The sequence below is a fragment of the Littorina saxatilis genome, linkage group LG5, assembly GCF_037325665.1.
Source record: "Littorina saxatilis isolate snail1 linkage group LG5, US_GU_Lsax_2.0, whole genome shotgun sequence".
Taxonomy (NCBI): Eukaryota; Metazoa; Mollusca; class Gastropoda; order Littorinimorpha; family Littorinidae; genus Littorina; species Littorina saxatilis.
The window spans coordinates 27,173,411-27,193,465 of NC_090249.1; the positions used below are offsets into that span (position 1 = coordinate 27,173,411).

General features: G+C 43.0%; 1 protein-coding gene across 2 annotated transcripts in view; it reads left to right on the plus strand.

The window, feature by feature from the left end:
* The first annotated feature begins 1,609 nt into the window (after nucleotides 1-1,609).
* LOC138966731 (mediator of RNA polymerase II transcription subunit 23-like) overlaps nucleotides 1,610-20,055 on the plus strand; it is a 57,085-nt gene continuing 38,639 nt past the window's right edge. Inside the window, exons 1-13 of one of the 2 annotated variants that reach the window (XM_070339055.1) lie at nucleotides 1,610-1,805; nucleotides 3,240-3,359; nucleotides 5,859-5,912; nucleotides 7,231-7,364; nucleotides 8,055-8,166; nucleotides 8,499-8,603; nucleotides 10,470-10,574; nucleotides 10,948-11,014; nucleotides 12,819-13,027; nucleotides 14,097-14,123; nucleotides 16,181-16,411; nucleotides 17,023-17,109; nucleotides 18,377-18,573. In XM_070339055.1, coding sequence (XP_070195156.1) covers nucleotides 1,752-1,805; nucleotides 3,240-3,359; nucleotides 5,859-5,912; nucleotides 7,231-7,364; nucleotides 8,055-8,166; nucleotides 8,499-8,603; nucleotides 10,470-10,574; nucleotides 10,948-11,014; nucleotides 12,819-13,027; nucleotides 14,097-14,123; nucleotides 16,181-16,411; nucleotides 17,023-17,109; nucleotides 18,377-18,573 — 1,502 coding nt within the window. In that variant the 5' untranslated portion in view covers nucleotides 1,610-1,751. The remainder of the gene's footprint in view (nucleotides 1,806-3,239; nucleotides 3,360-5,858; nucleotides 5,913-7,230; nucleotides 7,365-8,054; nucleotides 8,167-8,498; nucleotides 8,604-10,469; nucleotides 10,575-10,947; nucleotides 11,015-12,818; nucleotides 13,028-14,096; nucleotides 14,124-16,180; nucleotides 16,412-17,022; nucleotides 17,110-18,376; nucleotides 18,574-20,055) is intronic. The other variant, XM_070339056.1, reaches the window with a different exon arrangement.

Below are 20,055 nucleotides of genomic sequence, written 5' to 3' on the forward strand. Positions count from 1 at the left end.
TAGACACCACCTTAACGTTGGACTTTTCTCGGAAACTATCAAAGCGATCGGGCTCATATTTTGTTTAGTCGTGACCTCCAATGACCTCTACACTTTAACGATGGTTTCGTTGACCTTTGACCTTTTTCAAGGTCACAGGTCAGCGTCAAAGGAAAAATTAGACATTTTATATCTTTGACAAAGTTCATCGGATGTGATTGAAACTTTGTAGGATTATTCTTTACATCAAAGTATTTACATCTGTAGCCTTTTACGAACGTTATCAGAAAAACAAGGGAGATAACTAGCCTTTTCTGTTCGGCAACACACAACTTAACGTTGGGCTTTTCTCGGAAACTATAAAAGTGACCGGGCTCAAATTGTATGTGAACGTGACTCATTGTGTTGTGAATAGCAATTTCTTCCTGTCCATCTGATGCCTCATATAATATTCAGAACTGCGAAAGTGACTCGATCGAGCGTTTGCTCTTCTTGTTATTTTGTATTTTCATACAAAGCCGCGTTTTCCCGTGTAACATGCCCCTAATGGCTTTGCCGTGAGGGCGTAAAACTTACATTTTTCTAAGAGATCTTTGAGAACTTCGGAAGAGTGTGGACATATTTTGTTGTGTGCTCCACTAACAGACTCAGGAGATGTTGTCAACTTTGCATTGCGTGGCTTGTAGCCACCGGCTTCGGTCGGGTTGGCGAAGAGGAGGAGGGAAGATCAGTCGAAGCGAACACAGGAATAAAGTTTGCCATGCCAGTATTCTGCTGTTGTCACAACTGATGTTATCTGTTAATTGTGTCCGTGAGTGAAAGTCCAGAGAGAGTCCGTAACACATCATCAAACAAAATATCTTGTTTTCCGAGCCTTTTACAAATTTGTTTCTCAGCTGAAACTGTTTGATTTTGTTTCAACTTTTAACGATTGGCAGGCTCATTCGTATGGGTGTAGCAAACAGTCAAGTCGGACTTGTCCAAAAAAAATAAAACCCTTAAACTGAAAACCCACTAAATTGAAAAAAAAAACAACCTAGGACAGTGTCAATTACTAAAGGAGGGAGGGGGTGGGGCCGGTGGGTAGTCACTGACACTGATTCCATAGTCATGGCAGTGCATAACACCCCAGAAGACGGCTGATGACTGAGACCGTCGCGTGACAAGGACTGACATTCACTTATCGAGTCTTTTTTATCGACAAAGGTTGGGCTTTCACTCGGCGTTGATAAAATACTGTGCCGCCGAAACTGGTAGTTAGTTCTTTGGTACTTGCATCACTGACCTGTTAACGTTGTATTTTCATGATCTAAGACTTGATTCTCAGTCGAGAACCGACGGAGTCCGACGGCGTTACGGACCGTGAGCGGCGGCTCCCACTGCCGCCTCGGTTCAGTCTCGGAGGGGGGGGGGAGGGGGGGGAGGGAACCTTTATTTTGAGAGCTTGCAGAGTGACTCGATCTAGCTTTGTCGAGAGCGACCGATTCTCGAGCCTGGGTGCTCCGAAATCCGAGTCGACTCGCCGGTTCTCGAGCCTGGTGGCTCCGTAACCGACTCGCCGGTTCTCCAGCTACGGCTAATATTTTAAGGGAACGTTATAGCCATAATCCTTACTTCCGGTTTTCTTGTCAACTTCCTCCGGTCGGCGGTCTGCAAACAACAATCAAACGCTGTTTCTGTGTTGTTTCTTATTCGCTATCGCATTTACTAACTCTTTTGAAATGTAATATGTGCTGAACGTTGCTGATGAGAGTAAAAGATCAAGATTGAAAATGAGCCAGAAGACCATTGAACAACGCGTCCAAGACGTGCTTGATGAGATTCTGGTAAGGAACCCCTTGTTTCAGTTTGATGCAACTCTGTCCTCGAGTCTTCGTCAATTCTCCTGTGGAAACATAATGACAGCTGGCTGCTATCACTTTCACAACTAGACGAACTGTAGTCTGACTTGAAGGAATGTTAAAAATGTCACAGTGGCCCAGACATCGAGGCAAGCTTTTCAAAATGAGGTGAAACAACAGCATGAGCATGCTGCTAACAGGCTTAGAGGGCTGTCACACATGCGACTGAGTCGCGCGATTTACCCTGTCACACAGCCGACTCAGTCGTAGAAAACAGCTACGACAAGTCTGCGACTCAGTCTCATGCGATTCCCTTGTAGCTTTGAGGTTTAGAACATGTTCTATTCCTGCGATCCAGTCGTCGGTCAATCGCAGGGGCAGGGCCAACAGAGCCAATCAGAACGCGTTGCTGCGGCCGTGACGCCGTGACGTGAAATAATGGCGGACAGTGGCGTACAGCGTCTCTTCGTCGATTCAAAACTTTTTGGAAGAACAGTTTTTTATTCAGATATAAAGGAGACGTTTTAGACGTGTACAGCGGTCGGAAAACATTAATTGCAGCTGTCTGGGAACTTTATTTCTTGCAAAGGCGTAATGCTGAAAGGAATTTTTCAGAAAGGTAGAGCGACGTTTGAACATTTAGCGTCTGCTCTCGCAAAGCGCGTTTGCCGTGTTTACTATGACACGTCACTTCCGCCCCGCTCGCGTGGAGTTATCGTTCGCCAGTCGTTCGTCTATCGTTCATCGTGTGACGGGTCAATGGCCTACGATGTGATGTGCGATCGGCCAAAGACTGAATCGCAAGACTGAATCGCAACGACTGAGTCGCCTGTATGACCGAGGCTTTAGACATGCCACGGCCAGGGACGAACAGCTAACTCTCACTCTCACTGAGTCTCAGGCTCGAGTGTATGTAATTGTTAATTGTTATGCAGTGTGCGCTCGATATGATACCCTTTTCTTTCACTGGCAATAATCGCTAAGCACATGATCATGTGACATGTGTTTTCCTAAACGCATGTGACCAATGTTGTCAGCAATCGCTGAGGGTCAGCAATCATGACGGCAATGAATTGTAAACTCCAATGAGTATATTTCCAAAAGAAAAGGATATCATATTAAGCTAATCCCACTGTAACATACACATCAGAGTTAGTAGTTTGTTGCCAGTCAGCAGCATGCTGTTGCTTTGCCTTGCCTTGACAAGCTTGCCTCGATGTCTTGGCTCGCTTTACTCTGCCACACAGGTTGAAATGAAGAGCTCAGCATAGGCAGGAAGCCAAAAGTATCTACCTGCATCAGATTGCACATACTCCAATTCAACACACATATATATATATATACATTTCTGCTTTTTGAATGTTTGTTAACTTGGCCAAACCATGAGGCATGACACATACTTTTTTCTTTTTTTCCCAGCGTAATCATGCCATGGAAGAAGCCTTTTGCCCGACTGTGGACCACAACAGCCCTCTTATGGTCTTCAACAAACAGACCAATGTGACAAAAGTCAAAAACCTGTTTATCAAACTTGCAGAGGTGAGAACTTTTTACATCTACAGGAATCGTCTTGAACGATTTACATGTGTTTGGTGAATTTGAAAATTCGCTCACATGTTCTTTTAGTTTTAATCATCCAACTAATGTGCTTCTTTTTGCATAATTTAGTGGGTTTTTTTTAGTCAAGTTTTGACTAAAGCGAGTAAAGGCAGCTACAGCAGTCCCTGCAATGTACGGCCCCCGGCGTGAGCGGACACCTGACATGTACGGACACATTTGCTCGGCACGGAGTGTTTTCCTTCTATATTTGCCCCCCCTTCAACGGACACCTGCAAAACGTGGACGCGGACACTCATTTTCGGTCCCAACAGCAGGTCATACCTCCAATGTACGGACAGACCATCGTCAAATTTTCACCACAACAAAATCGATAACAGAGCAGTCCGGCTCTTGGTACAAAGATCACAGCCGCAATGGTGTGATGACAGTCACTGATAACTTGAGTGCACGTGTACCCATCGTGTGTCTGTGTGTAACCTCTTTCATTGACAAGATACTCTTGTTTCCCCTCAGCCTTGACCAGTGAGTCGGTTGCCTAATCTATGAACCCTTCAGTTGTCTTGCTTTGTCAAAAGTTACGACACAGTCAACTGGTTTTGCTCTGAGTGAACAGTGCAGCTGGCCTCTCTGGCCACAGGCCCCAACAGTACATGGCTGGAGGGAGTGAGAGAGAGAAAGGGGAGGGGGAGGGGGGTGGAGGGTTAGCTGGCTAAACTCTGTGGGGTGTCCGGTGTCACCGCATGTCAGCAGGAAGAGCATTGGAGAGAAATAGAGAGGTGTACTCTTCCACACAATTTCCAAGCATCAGTTGTCACGGCTTGGGGTAGGCATTAGTGAGGGAGAGTGGGAGCTGTGTTATGAACAGTGTATTTCCGACTGAAGAGTGAAAAGTCACTGCCATGCCACATGATCGGCATGCAATCAATAAAGCCAGACAAGAAACAAATAAATTACATGATTATGACATGCAGCTCTATCTGCTGCTATTTATTCAAACTGGTTTTCAAGCTTATTCTTGCAAAGCATCTGCACACGCTCCTCTGTGCTGTGTTTGTGTGGCTGCTTTCGTATGTCAGTGCATGGTGAGTGTGTTCACTTCCTTGAGGATTTATTTTATCTCTTCTTTTCAAGACTTTTCATACACATCCTTTTTACAGAACGTTTAAAGAAGTATTAGGAGTTTATTGTTATTGTTTAGTAGCCACAAGAAGTGATTAGCATAGACTCAATCCTGTTGTTTGTGTGTCTCTGTGTGAGTGTATGGGGGAGGGGGTGGTGTGGTCACCCCTCCCGTGACCGGACACCTGCAATGTACGGACAGTTTTGCTATGGCCCAAGGGTGTCCGTTCATGAGAGGGACTGCTGTATGTCAAAGCCTCTGCTTGGCAGGCAGCTTTTAACTCTTCGAGGGTCGTACTCGTAGAAAGAAAATGCTTGGATAAGATTCACAGATCTCTGCAGATCTGCAGTTTGGACGGCAACAACTGATTAAGCCTTCAGGCATGAAGTCACGTGAACCCCCAAAAGAGTGGCGTTTTACAACCGAAAATAGCAACGGTCTTTTGAGTTTTGGCTCGCCAAGCCTTACATCCTTGATGATGACTGAATCCGGGTTTTCAGTGTTGACCTTTTTTTAGTTTCAGGCTGACAGATTGACTAAATGGGTTGATATCGCTTCATGCAATTTTTCTCTTTACATGGCACCTTTGGGCTGACTCACAAATAACATGGACTGTAGAGCCCAAAGGCAGGATGTGTTGCGATGAATCTGAATCAAAATTATGGTCCATATCATTTAATGTACATTTGGTCTGGCACAAACAAAAGTACTACAAGTCACTGGCTTGTCAGAGGAAGGGACAGACATCAGCTGACCTCACCATTTATTGGCCCAGATGGCAGAAAGACAGTTAAAATCAGAGCAGGTAAAGTACTAGGCACGATTGGCATCTCATAGTCAAACAGTCGAAGCAATTTTCCTCTCGGTTTCTCTGGAAAAATAAAAATAAAATTAAATAACAAACAGCTCACACAATGTACAGCTGTTTCTATTGTCGAAAGTTCATCTGAAAGCAAAGCAGAAAAAATTCCACAAGAAAAGTCTTCAACCAGTAAATCTGGATCTAGGAAGGTACATAGAACATTCTAATCCTGTGTTGAAAAATGTATACCCAAAACAATCTTATGCAAAAGGTTAATTGTTGGAACATCATGCAAGAGTCGGTACGCAAAAATATTGCTCCATGGCATATTTTCCTACGATTGTTCATGTTGCGTCTGCCTTATTATTATTATTTTTTTTAAGTTAGCATGACCCCTGCTTCCATAGTGATTGTTTCAGAAATGTTCAGATGGACGTTTTTTTTAACGTTTTTGTTACTTTTGGCTGCACATTTCTTGTTAACTGTAAAATTTTATTTTAATTTCATGGGGTATGTTTTTATCACATTTATTTACATGTTAACTTTATCTTTGCAGGAGTCCAAAGCATGTGTTGAAATGGGGGACATGACCACGTCTCAGGGTCAAAAGGTCAGCTTGATAATGATATTGATGTGATTGTAAAATTGATGATGATGATGATTATCAGTCATCAATCACAAAAATGATGACTATGTATCTGCAACTAAACCAGCACGGTTGGCCAAGTGGTAAGGCGTCCGCCCCGTGATCGGGAGGTCGTGGGTTCGAACCCCGGCCGGGTCATACCTAAGACTTTAAAATTGGCAATCTAGTGGCTGCTCCTCCTGGCGTCTGGCATTATGAATTTATGGGGTTAGTGCTAGGACTGGTTGGTCCGGTGTCAGAATAATGTGACTGGGTGAGACATGAAGCCTGTGCTGCGACTTCTGTCTTGTGTGTGGCGCACGTTATATATGTCAAAGCAGCACCGCCCTGATATGGCCCTTCGTGGTTGGCTGGGCGTTAAGCAAACAAACAAACAAAATCTGCAACTAAATGTATGCTTTATGTATGCTTAAACATCTGACGGGCGCAGTGGCCTGGTGGTAAGACGTCGGCCTCCTAATCGGGAGGTCGTGAGTTCGAATCCCGGTCGCTGCCGCCTGGTGGGTTAAGAGTGGAGATTTTTCCGATCTCCCAGGTCAACTTATGTGCGGACCTGCTTGTGACTTAACCCCCTTCGTGTGTACACGCAAGCACAAGACCAAGTGCGCACGGAAAAGATCCTGTAAGCCATGTCGGAGTTCGGTGGGTTATGGAAACACGAAAATACCCAGCATGCCTACTCAACGAAAGCGGAGTGAGCTGACTATGCTCTTAGAGTATAGTGTGGGGAACCCAAATGGGCAAACGAGCTCACACGTAACCAGAAAAATTCTGGAACGCTGAAGAAGAAGAAGAAGCTTAAACATCCAGACATGCTGCTAATACGATAATGAAGGCATCTATACTTGCTGAATCAGATAGCTGAAGAATACACTTTGTTCTAAATTGCAATTAATGCTGGACATTTATTTATTTCAATCAAAACCTGTTACACTGAATATATTATGGTTGTTTTTAACTCATATAAGTTAGCAAATTTAGTGTTGATAAAGGTTATGTCACAGTTAAATTAAAAGTAATCAGTCTCATGGGAATACGGCAGGGCTGGATTTCCATGACTAATCATGGTCTTTTTAGTGTTTATATTTTTTGTTTGTTACTTGTATTTCAGCTTCTTTTTAGATTGGACAATTTGAAACAGCTGGAATAAATTCCAGCCATACACCAAATAAGATGTGTGGATGCAGAGTAAAGGCTGATGAATGCAGTGCATACTGGTCTTGTTGTTTGTGCGTATCGGTGGCACACAAACTGACATCTCTCTGTTTTCATATTATCACAGGAAACCAAAGACAAGTTGGAGATAGCTCTGCAGGCATTTGTGGACAACATCTACAAAGCCAGGAGCGAGGGTCGCATCACCGTTCTCTGTGACACCCTGGAGTCACTGGTGGAAAGCAACACGATCCCACCCAAGTAAGCAACTCTCTCTTGTCAAAATTGATGACAAAGAGTGAATGCAAAGACCGGCGCAATGGCCTACTGGATAAGACACTCGCCTGCTAAGCGGAAGGTTGTGGGTTCAAATCTCAGTCGCGTCTGGTGTGTTAATGGGGGAGATTTTTTCGATCTCCCAGGTCAACTTATGTGCAGACTTGCTAGTGCCTTATCCCCCTGCGTGTACACGCAAGCACAAGACCAAGTGCTTGCTGGAAAGATCCTGTAATCCATGACAGAGTTCGGTGGGTTATGGAACACAAAAATACCCAGCATGCATCCCCCGATTGCGGCGTATGACTGCCTAAATGGCGGGTCAAAAACAGTCATGCACGTAAAAGCCGTGAGAGTTCCAACCCATGAATGATGAAGAAGAAGACTGCAAAGAAATTATGATGTTGTGTGTGAGGGTAAGAAATAACATACTTGCATAAAGATATATGCGTGGGAGTTAACACATTTCCTTGTAAGTCCTTCCTATCCATTAATTAGCATACTAATATTATTACTCACTGAAGTGCCATTGTACACAATTAAGCTCTGTGTGTGTGTGAGAGAAAAAAAGAGAGATGTAGAGAGAGAAATTGTATTTGAAGGCACTTACTCTCTAGGTTGATAGTGTAGAGTTAGTTTTATGTAATAAGGTTATATCTGAATACAATATTTCAGGAACATCTGTGATGTGCTTCTGGCTCATACAAACCTGGATGTCAGCCATCCCTTGCACTGGAACGCTACCTTCAAAACAATTCGCAGAATCATTGGCGGAGTGGATTACAAGGTGAGTGTTTGCTCTGCATAATGTGGCGCCAGACATCCATCTTTGTGCCTTCTTAAAAGCTGTTGCCTGAGAGAAATCCAGTCAGAAAAATGCATGAATATTTTGATGCAGCCGGTACTTTCCACCTGCAGTTTTTGTGCAAGCGTGTGCCATGTTTAGGGTTAAAGAACATGGGACACTGACATTTATCTGTTACAGTAATAAACCAGAATCTTTGTGGGATGAACATGCTGAGCGTAACTCAAACACCAGCAGCCTAACAACATGTCTTTTCTTGGCACCAAAAGTCCACTCGTAAATGAATGTGTGTGTGTGGTTTTTTTTTTTTGCAGGGTGTACGGGATATGCTGAAAGTATTTCTGGAGAAATGCCAGGATATTGACAAACTGGGCAGCAAGTCCATCAGCTACCTGCCACAGCTTGAAATCATCAGTGACGTAAGCATTCAGACATTCTGTATTAAACAAATGCAATTACTGTTGTTGAAGCGTGGTGTCTTAGCACTGAGATAACTCCTGTAGGGGTTTCACGTGTTGGATTTAAGAGCGAGTCCTAGCATGCTGGGGATGTCTAACAGACAACATGCTGCTTGTACGATGGAGACCGTTTGGTTCTGAGGTGTCTGCATGACATAAAAACAGATTCCTTTCCTGGCTCCTCAGCTCTTTTGCAAACAATTCTTAATTGCTCTGTGTCATTTTGGTTGGCTGGCTGTCAATACGCATCAACAGGGAAAAAAGAGGGGATTGCCTGCTTGGGTGATCCAGACCTGCCTACCCTTACGATTTGGGCGTAATTTACTACGATTTTTATTTCAAACTACGCCACTACGCTTTCCGCGATGGAAATACGATTTTTAAGAAACCGAAAGTACGATTTTTCGCATTTCGTCCCGATATAAATCCAATCCGTATTTTTGCTCTCGCCGAGCTTTGCGAGCTTTGTCGGATGAGACATTGGAGAGTCTGCTCCTCCTGAAATCAAGATCAGGAACCTTCGGCTTTACGTTGCAGGAACCACTGTTGGTCATATTCGGGTGACCACATGACATATTTTGCTTTCGTCATCCTAGATCTTTTCAATCAGTGTAGTTTCCCAGTGCTGTGTTCTAGGGTCGTTTTGATTGACTTCACAATTTGAGAGAATCAATGACATTTTATTTTTGCGAAGCAACTGAATATGAACAGAAAGTGTGCAGAAGAATGTTTGTGTCCTGCAAGACTTTATGAACAACTATTTCTCCGTTGGGAGAAAAATGAGGATGTCTACAGGAAGATAGTGTCATATTCTTTATTTGGGTTCTCCTTTCATTGTTTAGTCACACCCACCGATGGCCGTTACTTTTGACAACGAAAAACTACTCTTTCTACCACCAGATTACTCTTTTTGGCTGGGCTCATTACTCCTTGTAATTTTGGGGGTAGGCAGGTCTGGTGATCTCTTCACATGCTTGTGGTTCTGTTTTGCAATATGGGGCGGGGATGTAGCTCAGTTGGTAGCGCGCTGGATTTGTATCCAGTTGGCCGCTGTCAGCGTGAGTTCGTCCCCACGTTCGGCGAGAGATTTATTTCTCAGAGTCAACTTTGTGTGCAGACTCTCCTCGGTGTCCGAACACCCCCGTGTCTACACGCAAGCACAAGACCAAGTGCGCACGAAAAAGATCCTGTAATCCATGTCAGAGTTCGGTGGGTTATAGAAACACGAAAATACCCAGCATGCTTCCTCCGAAAACGGCGTATGACTGCCTAAATGGCGGGGTAAAAAACGGTCATACACATACAATTCCACTCGTGCAAAAACCACGAGTGTACGTGGGAGTTTCAGCCCACGAACGCAGAAGAAGAAGAAGAAGAAATTTTGCAATATTATAGTAGTTACTAGTTGCTTCCATGGTGTAGATAATTAAGCAGCTGAAATCTCAGTGTTGGCACTAGTCTGATTTCAGATGGGTACATCTTAAGCTTGGCTCCCACACAAGTGAGTCAATCTGTCATGGCAAGCAAGCAAACTATGCCTGTAAACTATTTAATGATTGCAGGAAGTAAACTGTCACATGAAAAATCATCTGGATAGTTCTGACCTGCTGCAGTTGTTGTCACAGAACCTCATTTTGTGGAGATTTGCCGCGACCAAATAGTCATATTTGCAGCTTTAATGCAGTATTCTAGTTCAGAACAAGCATATATAACACGCTATGTCTTTTTTGTAAAAGGAAACAAGTCTTTGTATCCCCATCATTTTATGGGTGCTTTTGCTTTGAGTTTTTACTTTGGTAAAAAAGAAATTCTTTTCTTCTTCCTCAGACAATATGCTACGTGATCGATCGTAACGCCTGCCTGATGCCAGCCTACTTTGCTATCTATGAGCTGCTAAAAGTATTCCCTCACCCTCGCAAGTGGCCTCACTGGGTAAGTCAAAGTGTGCAGGAGAGCAAGCAGAAAATTGTCCACGCATAAAGTCTTTCAAGGAGCAGTTTATGTGCTCGATTATCTCTCCAACCTGTCTGGCTTATTTACTCCATACTATTAAGAGGAGACATTGATGGTTTAATTTATCTTCACTGTAAATCAAAAAACAAGAATTGTACGCTATTGGAATCTTTAATTATTGGCAAAAGAAAACGTTATATTTTGTAAATAATCAAACGTTCCAATAACCTACAATTCTTTTGATTAAATTCTGAATTTTGGAACGTCAGCAGTCCATCTGTTTTTGGATAATTTTTACAGTGATCACGAGTAAGTGTCAAATCTGAGTAACTGAATAAGTTCTATGTTTCAGCTGGGAAAGACATTGGATGGCTTGGTAAACAGCTTCCGACCATCAGCACAGATTGTCTCAATTGCAGGTGAGAATAAGTGTATGTACAATCTCGTTGTCTCTTGTGTGAGAGACAGATTCATGCTGTTTGTCTGCTATCTGTCAAATTCCTGTTGCTTGGCAGACTGCAGTCAAATCTTGTGGAATAAAAAAAAACCTGATATTAAAAGTGAACACTGGGACTCTGTCATGGCACCTTGCCACTGCCAACATTTTTACCACTCATTTTATATTTTCTTCTCAAATGGCTTGATGGCATTATAAGATGTTTGATGGGTTGTTGACAGACCAGCTTTTTTGTCGGTCCGAGGGGGAGCATATCGTCTTTTGTTTCATATTTATTGACCAAGGCCGAAGGCCGCGGTCAATAAATATGAAACAAAAGTCGATATGCCCCCCGAGGACCGACAAAAAAGCTGGTCTGACAACAAACCACCAAACATCGTTTTTGTCATCATTTTGGTAGTGAGAAAATAAGTGCACAATCAACACAGGGAGCCATGCTTTCAAACACGAGTTCCGTTTTGATAACCACACGAGTTCCGTTTTGATAACCACTGGCAATCAAAGCTGGCGTGTGAAAGCAACTTTCTGTGTTTTTGAGTTCATAAAATGTTGGGATGAATATGTCAGGTTTGAGGATGCACAGTTCTGTAGGTTCATCTTGGTATTCCACCCCCTCGGCTTTCAGTTGTAAATATTAAGCTTAGTGATCGAATGTGGAAGCTATGTTGGGTCAAAGGTCACAGAAGATTTGCGTCGTGCAGCGAAGGAAAGAATCGCAATCTTGTTTCCGACTCAGTGCCTCTTTGTTTTTCATTAGACCTGTCATTCTGCTTGCTCGGCTTTGTTAGATGTTTGCATATCTTGTTGCTATTTTCTTTGCTTTTATTATTATTTCTTATTTGCGCTTCGTTTATCGATACAACGTCTTGTGCACGGGTCAAAATTTGTGTGTCAGGGGTCCATTGGTTTGACTTGAACTTGACGTTCGTGTTTCGCCGAACGTCTGTGTATCGAAACACAGATACACGCACTCCATGACTTTGTAAGAAGACAAAACATATCGGTAGGTTTCATTTGTTTGTGATGAATTTATGACCTTTCATGAAGTAGTTTTGTTTTTTGTTTACTTTTGCCAGTTTGCCAGTTCGTTTTTGGAACTTTGCAAAGCAGTGTCGTGTCGTCTGTTTAGGTCTGGGGAAACACCAATGAAAAGAGCCGAAGAATCCCTGAGTGTTTCTGTTGGGTTTGCTTTTGATTATCCATGTATAACCTGCTTCCTGCAACTATGGTAACCGAGGATTTATTGCATGGGGAACATGAGATTTATTTCCCAGGTGCTTGTGAATGAAAACTGTTTGATATTGCATGTGTTGCTGCAGTTGAAATATATTGCAGTCTATGGTAGTTCAGCTCTATACCTTGCATTTTCAGTTGGAATTTTTGTTGCCAGATGGCAGCAGACTGTTGCTGGTGGTGGGTCACTCCATGGCGGTGAGAAACATGTGGTGCCTCAACTTGTTAGTGGGAACATCTTGTTTCCAAATTACAACATATCAACTGATTAGTCATTGGTTTGAGTTTGTCGTTGCCAGGTCGCTGCAGGCTGTTGCCAGTTGTGGGTCACTCCATGGTGTTGAAGAATGTGTGGTGCCTCAACTTATCATTTTGAGTTTGTTGTTGCCAGGTCGCTGCAGACTGTTGCCTGTTGTGGATCCCGCCATGGTGGTGTTCAACATGTTTCGTCTAAGCTCCTCAGTTTGAACATCTTGTTGCCAGGTCACAACATATCAACTCATTAGTCATCAGTTTGAGTTTGTTGTTGCCAGGTCGCAGCAGACTGTTGCCGGTGGTGGGTCACTCCATGGCGGTGAGCAACGTGTGGCGTCTCAACTCCACCTCCCTGAGCTTCCAGCTGAGCGGGCCGCTGCCGTACGATCAGGAGCTGCTGGAACCGCAGTACGGCCTCTTACGCTACGTACTGGAGCAGACCTACTCCAGGGAGCTCGTCTGCACTATGCTGGGACTCAACAAACAGGTGAGCTTGTCTCTGGTGTGCATGTCTGTGTGTGTAGGACATGCATGTATTTACTGTGGAACCTCCCAGCAAAAAAGCTTGTGACCCTCCGAACTACTCCGTCCAGAGAGCGTGTCATGAAAGTGCTGATATCATTCAGAAAATCAATCAATCAATCAATATGAGGCTTATATCGCGCGTATTCCGTGGGTACAGTTCTAAGCGCAGGTATTTTTAATTTTTTAAAATTTTTTATTTCATGCAATTTATATTGCGCACATATTCAAGGCGCAAGGATTTATTTATGCCGTGTGAGATGGAATTTTTTTACACAATACATCACACATTCACATCGGCCAGCAGATCGCAGCCATTTCGGCGCATATCCTACTTTTCACGGCCTATTATGCCAAGTCACACGGGTATTTTGGTGGACATTTTTATCTATGCCCATACAATTTTGCCAGGAAAGACCCTTTTGTCAATCGTGGGATCTTTAACGTGCACACCCCAATGTAGTGTACACGAAGGGACCTCGGTTTTTCGTCTCATCCGAAAGAAAAGGTCAAAGAAGAAAGTTGAAAGTGTGGTTTGCAAAACCCTTTTGTTTTAAACAGGATTCCTCTTAGGGGATTAAATTGTAGAGGAGTTTATCTTGCAAGTTGAGAGGATTCCACTGTATGTACTTGTACATGGTCTGAAAGCTTGTAGATTGAACTAGATTATTTTGTTTCAGTTCTAATAATAATCTGTGTATTTAGTCACAAAGTTCCTCAAACGTTTTACCTTGTTTTTGACGTTAACTGATGACCGTCTTCCCTGTAAACTGTACTTCCTCTGTGTTTATTTTTTGGTGCTTGTTGCATAGTATCATCTCTACCTTCTCCAGATTATTTCTGCGATGTCTGTCTGAGCATTTATCATTCACCCTTCTGTAATTAACTATTACTTCTTTTCCTGCTGATTCTCCTTGTTGATTGTATTTAATTGTATGCGCTTTTTTGTTATTTATTATTTTTACCTTTTCTGAAACATCTAGTCTCTGTTTGTGTTCCCAGCACTCATATCTCATTTTCTCTTGCACCCTTAGCCATGTTTCTCTTTCGGCCATGTCGAGGTATGTTAGTTTGTTGGCTTGTTCCTTTTGGGGGGTGTCATGCATTCGCTTCTTTGTTTTGCTTTATGTTTGGCATACACTGTCAGTGTCTGAATATGTTAAAGAAAGAAAGAAATGAGTGAATCGGAATCTTCTGGATGTCTTTCGTGTTGCACCTACTTGAGTGCCTTTGTTCTTTGTTTTGTTACAGTTTTTTGTGCATGAAAGTTCTTTTTTTGGGGGGGGGGGCACTGGTGCATGTCTATGAATTTTTGTGAATGTGCATGCACACTTTTGGTTCACAGAGGGATAGGTATTTATTGCTGCATCTATGCCTATGGAAGGGGTTACATATGTGCTACGAAATTTGGTTTCTGTTTTAGAATAACATGGGTACTGTGGTATCAGTTAGACCCTTCGGGATCAGCAAAAACTGATCTTGTGATGAAGATGTATTGTTAGGATAGGGATACATTTATTTATTAGCTGAATAGTCCTCAGGGCAACAGAAAGTATAGGACATTTGGATAGATGTTCTTGTATCAGAACGGCCTCATGTGACAGACACAGCTGTAGTTATTCTCTGTGGGACTGTGTGATACACTGAAATGTGTGTGTGTGTGTGTGGGGGTGTGTGTGTGTGTGTGTGTGTGTGTGTGTGTGGATCAGACCCTGTTATTCAACTTCGTAATTTTGTTCATGTTATCTTCAGTTCTCTGCTAATCCGTTGGTTTAAAGACCATGAAATGCATAGTATTTTAGCTTATTTTTGTATTGATGACCAGAAATATGTTTTCGCTTAATTTGGATGTTGATACGTTTTCAAGAAACAATTATGTTGTGGTTTGCAATTGGTGGTACCATTCATGTATGGTTTTCTTTCTCATGCAGCCGTTTTAGCCTTCAAACTTGAGGTGTGCAAGAAAAAGTTGATGTCAACAAGTCTGCACAACTCTATTTAAAGCATTGTCACTTTTTTTTTTTTTTTAGATATAATAAGCGCCTTGTCAGGAGCTTTTGTGCATACACAATGTTACACGTACTAACCTTCATGGCAAAACAGAGACAGCTGCTAAACCCTCTGAAGCAGAAATACAGCTACATGCACCAGGCTGGCAGGAGATCCTGCAGTTTAATGTATGGTTATTTGCAGTGCATGGGGTTTGCTTGTGTGTGTATGTGGGTCAGGATGTTTAGTGTAGTTCTCCAACTCACGGTTCAGGTGAATCAGAAGGTTTTGATTTCACCCTTTCCCTGCTGGCATGACAGAGTTGCATGCTGCATAATTGCCCCCCCCCTCCCTCCCCCTCGCTGGCCATACATACAGTGCTGCAGGGTCAGCTTGACTGAGCATACTGACAGAACAGTGGAACCCCCCTTTTAAGACCTCCAACAAATCTGATAAAATCAGGTCTTACAAAGTAGGGACTGTGAAAATGGAGGTACATTTACAGAGGTTATAAACAGAACATAAGAAAATCCAAGGTCTCAAAAGGGGGAAGTCTTAAGTTTGGGACCTTAAAAGGGGGCGTCTACTGCACAGAAACATGACCTGCCTCCATGCTCAAGTAGAAAACTATGCACAAATGCAGCAGCTTTTTTGATTCTTAAAAAGTATACAAGACACCTCCCAAGAAAGGACATATGTTTTCTCTTTGTTGTCTGCCAAAATATACCTGTCATGACAGGTCACCTGCAATGTAGGGGCCCTTATGGCTGCTCCCAAGGGTGTTCTTTCATTGCAGGTACCACAGTAGTGAAAAGCAAACAAACAACAAAACAAACCAACAAAGTAAGTAACTTGGAGTCACTTCATTCAACTTTTTTCAAGCCATTGGCAACACGACAGACAATTCTTGATCAAGACATGGCTTTAAATTTGTCTTGCTTACTTCCTTACTTACTTACTGAGGCCCTTTGCCCCAAGAGGAGCATAGTCCATTGACGACATTTCTCCATCGCACTCTGCACTGGGCTGATCTTTCTGCCTCTGTCCAGCTGTTGCCTTGCCTATTTTGAATGTGTCTACGATGAGTGTATTTCATGCTTCAACCTGAGCATCTCAGTCTGCTTCCCAGGCCAAGGTGCGCTGCGAGGCGCTGGAGAACCAGCTGGTGGAACTGGTGGTGGCCGCCCTGGAGCGCTATGAGTCAGAACCCGAGAACCTCAACGCCGGGGGCGCGGGGAGCCCCGGGGATGAAGTGAACCCCAGTCAGCTTCACTGGCAGCACCTGTCCAGTCAGCTCATCTTCTTCGTCCTCTTCCAGTTTGCCTCCTTCTCGCACATGGTGCACGCCCTCTATGAAAAGGTGGGTGGAGTCCTCTCATTGCATGCACCTTGTGTGTGTGTGTGTGTGTGTGCATGCGTGTGTGTGTGCATGCGTGTGTGTGTGTGTGTGGGTGCATGTGTGTGTGTGTGTGTGTGTGTGCATGTGTGTGTGTGCGTGTGTGCATGTGTGTGTGTGTGTGCATGTGTGTGTGTGCGTGTGTGCATGTGTGTGTGTGTGTGCATGTGTGTATGTGCGTGTGTGAGTGCATGCGTGTGTATGTGTGTGTTTAAATGAATCTTTTACATCTTCTCAGTAAGATTATTTGTATTCATCGAGACTGTTGGTTATATAAAAATCATACATTTATTTTAATGTTATGTTTTAGTCGTCCGCTTGTCTTCATGGTTATGCGGCACCAATGTCATTTCTCAGATTGAGATAATAAAATGAATTTTATTTTATTTTATTTAATACCTCTGTCTAACGACTTTGAAAATGTCACCGATAGTTATACTGAGGGTTCATAATACATGTATAGAGTCTTGGTTTGGTACGTCCATGGAGGGGTCAGTCAATGATCCGGAATGACATCGGTTTTTTGCTTGACGCTATCCGTAATATGATCATGTTTTATTATTTTTCTATTTCAGTTGAAGGGCAAGAATTTACGCAAAGGTCGTGATCACCTGATGTGGGTTTTACTTCAGTTCATCTCTGGCAGTATTCAGAAGAACCCTGTGAGTGATCTTGTCTTATTTCAACTATGTGTGACTGGAGAGTTGATGGGGGGGGGGGGGGGTTGTGATTTGGATTGGGAGGGGAGGGGAGGGATATAGGGAAACAAGATCATAGTTGACTTCATAATGGAAGAGGGTGGAACCCCCTTTTTGAAACACCTCCAAAAATACAAGAAATTCAAGTTGTAAAAGAGGAGGGAGTTTTAAAATGGAGATAAGTTTACAGGGGTCATGAACAGAAAATCTGAAAAGGCAAAGTCTTGAAAAAAGGAAGTCATAGCAGTGTTAGCAGTCTATCTGTTTCAGACTTACGCATGATTTCTAAAAGAAAAAAAATGCACAGAAGATCCATAATGATCTCCAACAATCAATTTATTTGAATGTCAATATTGTATGAAAGATATACCAAAACTTAAATTACTTTGCAGTTAAGTTGAAAGAGTTTTCATTGTTGTCAGTCTTAGTTTGAAGTCTTGAGGCCATGTAACACAAATCACAGACTTGCCGGTGCTGAAACTGTAAGATCTGCTGTACGATGACAAGGAGGTGATACCTGTACCAGAGCTTCATTAATATCCAGAATTACACTTTATCATACAGTTCACAGACTTCCTGCCAGTGCTGAAACTGTACGATCTGCTGTACGATGACAAGGAGGTGATACCGGTGCCAGAGCTTCATTAATATCCAGAACTGACACTTTATCATATAGATCACAGACTTCCTGTCGGTGCTGAAACTGTACAATCTACTGTACGATGACAAGGAGGTGATACCTGTGCCAGAGCTTCATTAATATCCAGAATTGACACTTTATCATACAGATCACAGACTTCCTGCCAATGCTGAAACTGTACGATCTGCTGTACGATGACAAGGAGGTGATACCTGTACCAGAGCTTCATTAATATCCAGAATTACACTTTATCATACAGATCACAGACTTGCCGGTACTGAAACTGTACAATCTGCTGTACGATGAAAATAAAGTGATACTTGTATCAGAGCTTCATTAATAACCAGAATTACACTTTATCATACAGATCACAGACTTCCTGCCGGTGCTGAAACTGTACAATCTGCTGTACGATGACAAGGCGGTGATACCGGTGCCAGAGCTTCATTAATATCCAGAACTGACACTTTATCATATAGATCACAGACTTCCTGTCGGTGCTGAAACGGTACAATCTACTGTACGATGACAAGGAGGTGATACCTGTGCCAGAGCTTCATTAATATCCAGAATTGACACTTTATCATACAGATCACAGACTTCCTGCCGGTGCTGAAACTGTATGATCTGCTGTACGATGACAAGGAGGTGATACCCGTGCCAGACATCACCAAGGCCTCGGCAACGCATGCCTTAGCCTCCACCTGCATCTGGATACACCTCAACAAGAAGGCCGAGAACGACAAACTTTCTCGTCCCATCCCTTACGGACTGAGGGAGCATCTCGAGTCAGTGCTGTTTGAAGTTCATAATGATAATAATGCATAATATTTATAAAGCCATGTATCCAGGGTTAAACCCTGCTCAAAGCGCTGTACAATCATTGGGAAAAAACCAATAACATAAAATTATTTACAGTGCAATCAAACACATATCAATGAATAGCACATTGCACTATGATAATTTAACACAAGTTCGAATGAACCCTATCCGTACTCTGTATTGTGTCGCACCCCAACAAAGAAGATGTTGTGTTACTGTCATTTGAGGCTTCAATTACTTTTAAATAACATGGCAGAGGACAACAAACTCGCCTGCCCCATCCCTTACGGCTGTGTGAACATCTTGAGTCAGTGTTGTTTTCAAATTTGAATGAACTGTTCCCCCGAAAGCAGCGTATGGCTGCCTATATGGTGGGGTAAAAACTGTCATACACTTAAAAACCTGCTCGTGCAAAAAAACAACACTTGTGTACGTTGGAGTTTCAGTCGAAGAAGAATAGGAATGAACTGTGGTCTTAGTCTTCATTCGAGTCGGGATTGAAGTTTGAAGTTTGAAACTGAATTACTACTACCCTTCTCTTGATTCTGCCTGACTCTTATAAGGTAGAGAACTACAAACTCTCCTGCCCTATTTCTTACAGCCTGCAGAAACATCTCATGTTAGTGTCTTCATAAGATAGGATTAGCCCTGCCCTTGCACTTCATTCTGCCCCAATATCCACTCTTTCCCTTACAATATTTTGAGGACACCATGAGTCAGTGTTATTTGATATTGTACTTAGTCTTCGTTCTTCATTCTATCCCCCATAAGCTGAGAATGACAAACTCTGATTCTGCCCCTTTTAAGACCTGATGGAAAATTAAATTACATCCTTTACCCAACTCACAAATAGCAATTAACTCTAGTTCAGTGCTGGTAACGCTGTACGCGTCCCCTTGGTAACAAGGAAGGCGCCTCTAAAAAAAGAGTGACAGAGACCCGTAAGGGTGTCAAAGCCAGCCCGGAAACGAGGCCCCTTCCGTATGCGTGCGCATAAGCCGCCAACTTATCATTCTCAACTCAGCGCCCAACAGGACTGGTCGCTTTACTGTACGCTCCGACTGTTTTCAGTCTTGTTGCTTGGTCTTCTGACTTTGGCTTCTACCCCTTGGTCTGCCGCCTAGCTGGGTCTGCATCCTTGCCGTTATTGGGTGAGAGATTTCTTGTTTTTGTAACTTTGGCGACATTTTGTCGCATGTTTGTGAACTTATGAAATTTTCTTGAAGAAATATTTTTTCGTGAGTTTGCTTTACCATGGCGGATAGCGTCAAGCCTAAGACTAGTTCGAGACAGGCTTCGGCTACTACTTCTCCTACTGCTAGTTTAGCTTCGTCTAAGTCTTCTTCTAGAAGGGAGAGTGCTGGAAAGGCCGCTTCTTCTTCTGGGTCGGGGATGGATAAATGTCTGAAAGTTGTTGACAAAACTTCGTCCGCCATTTTGTCCGTTGA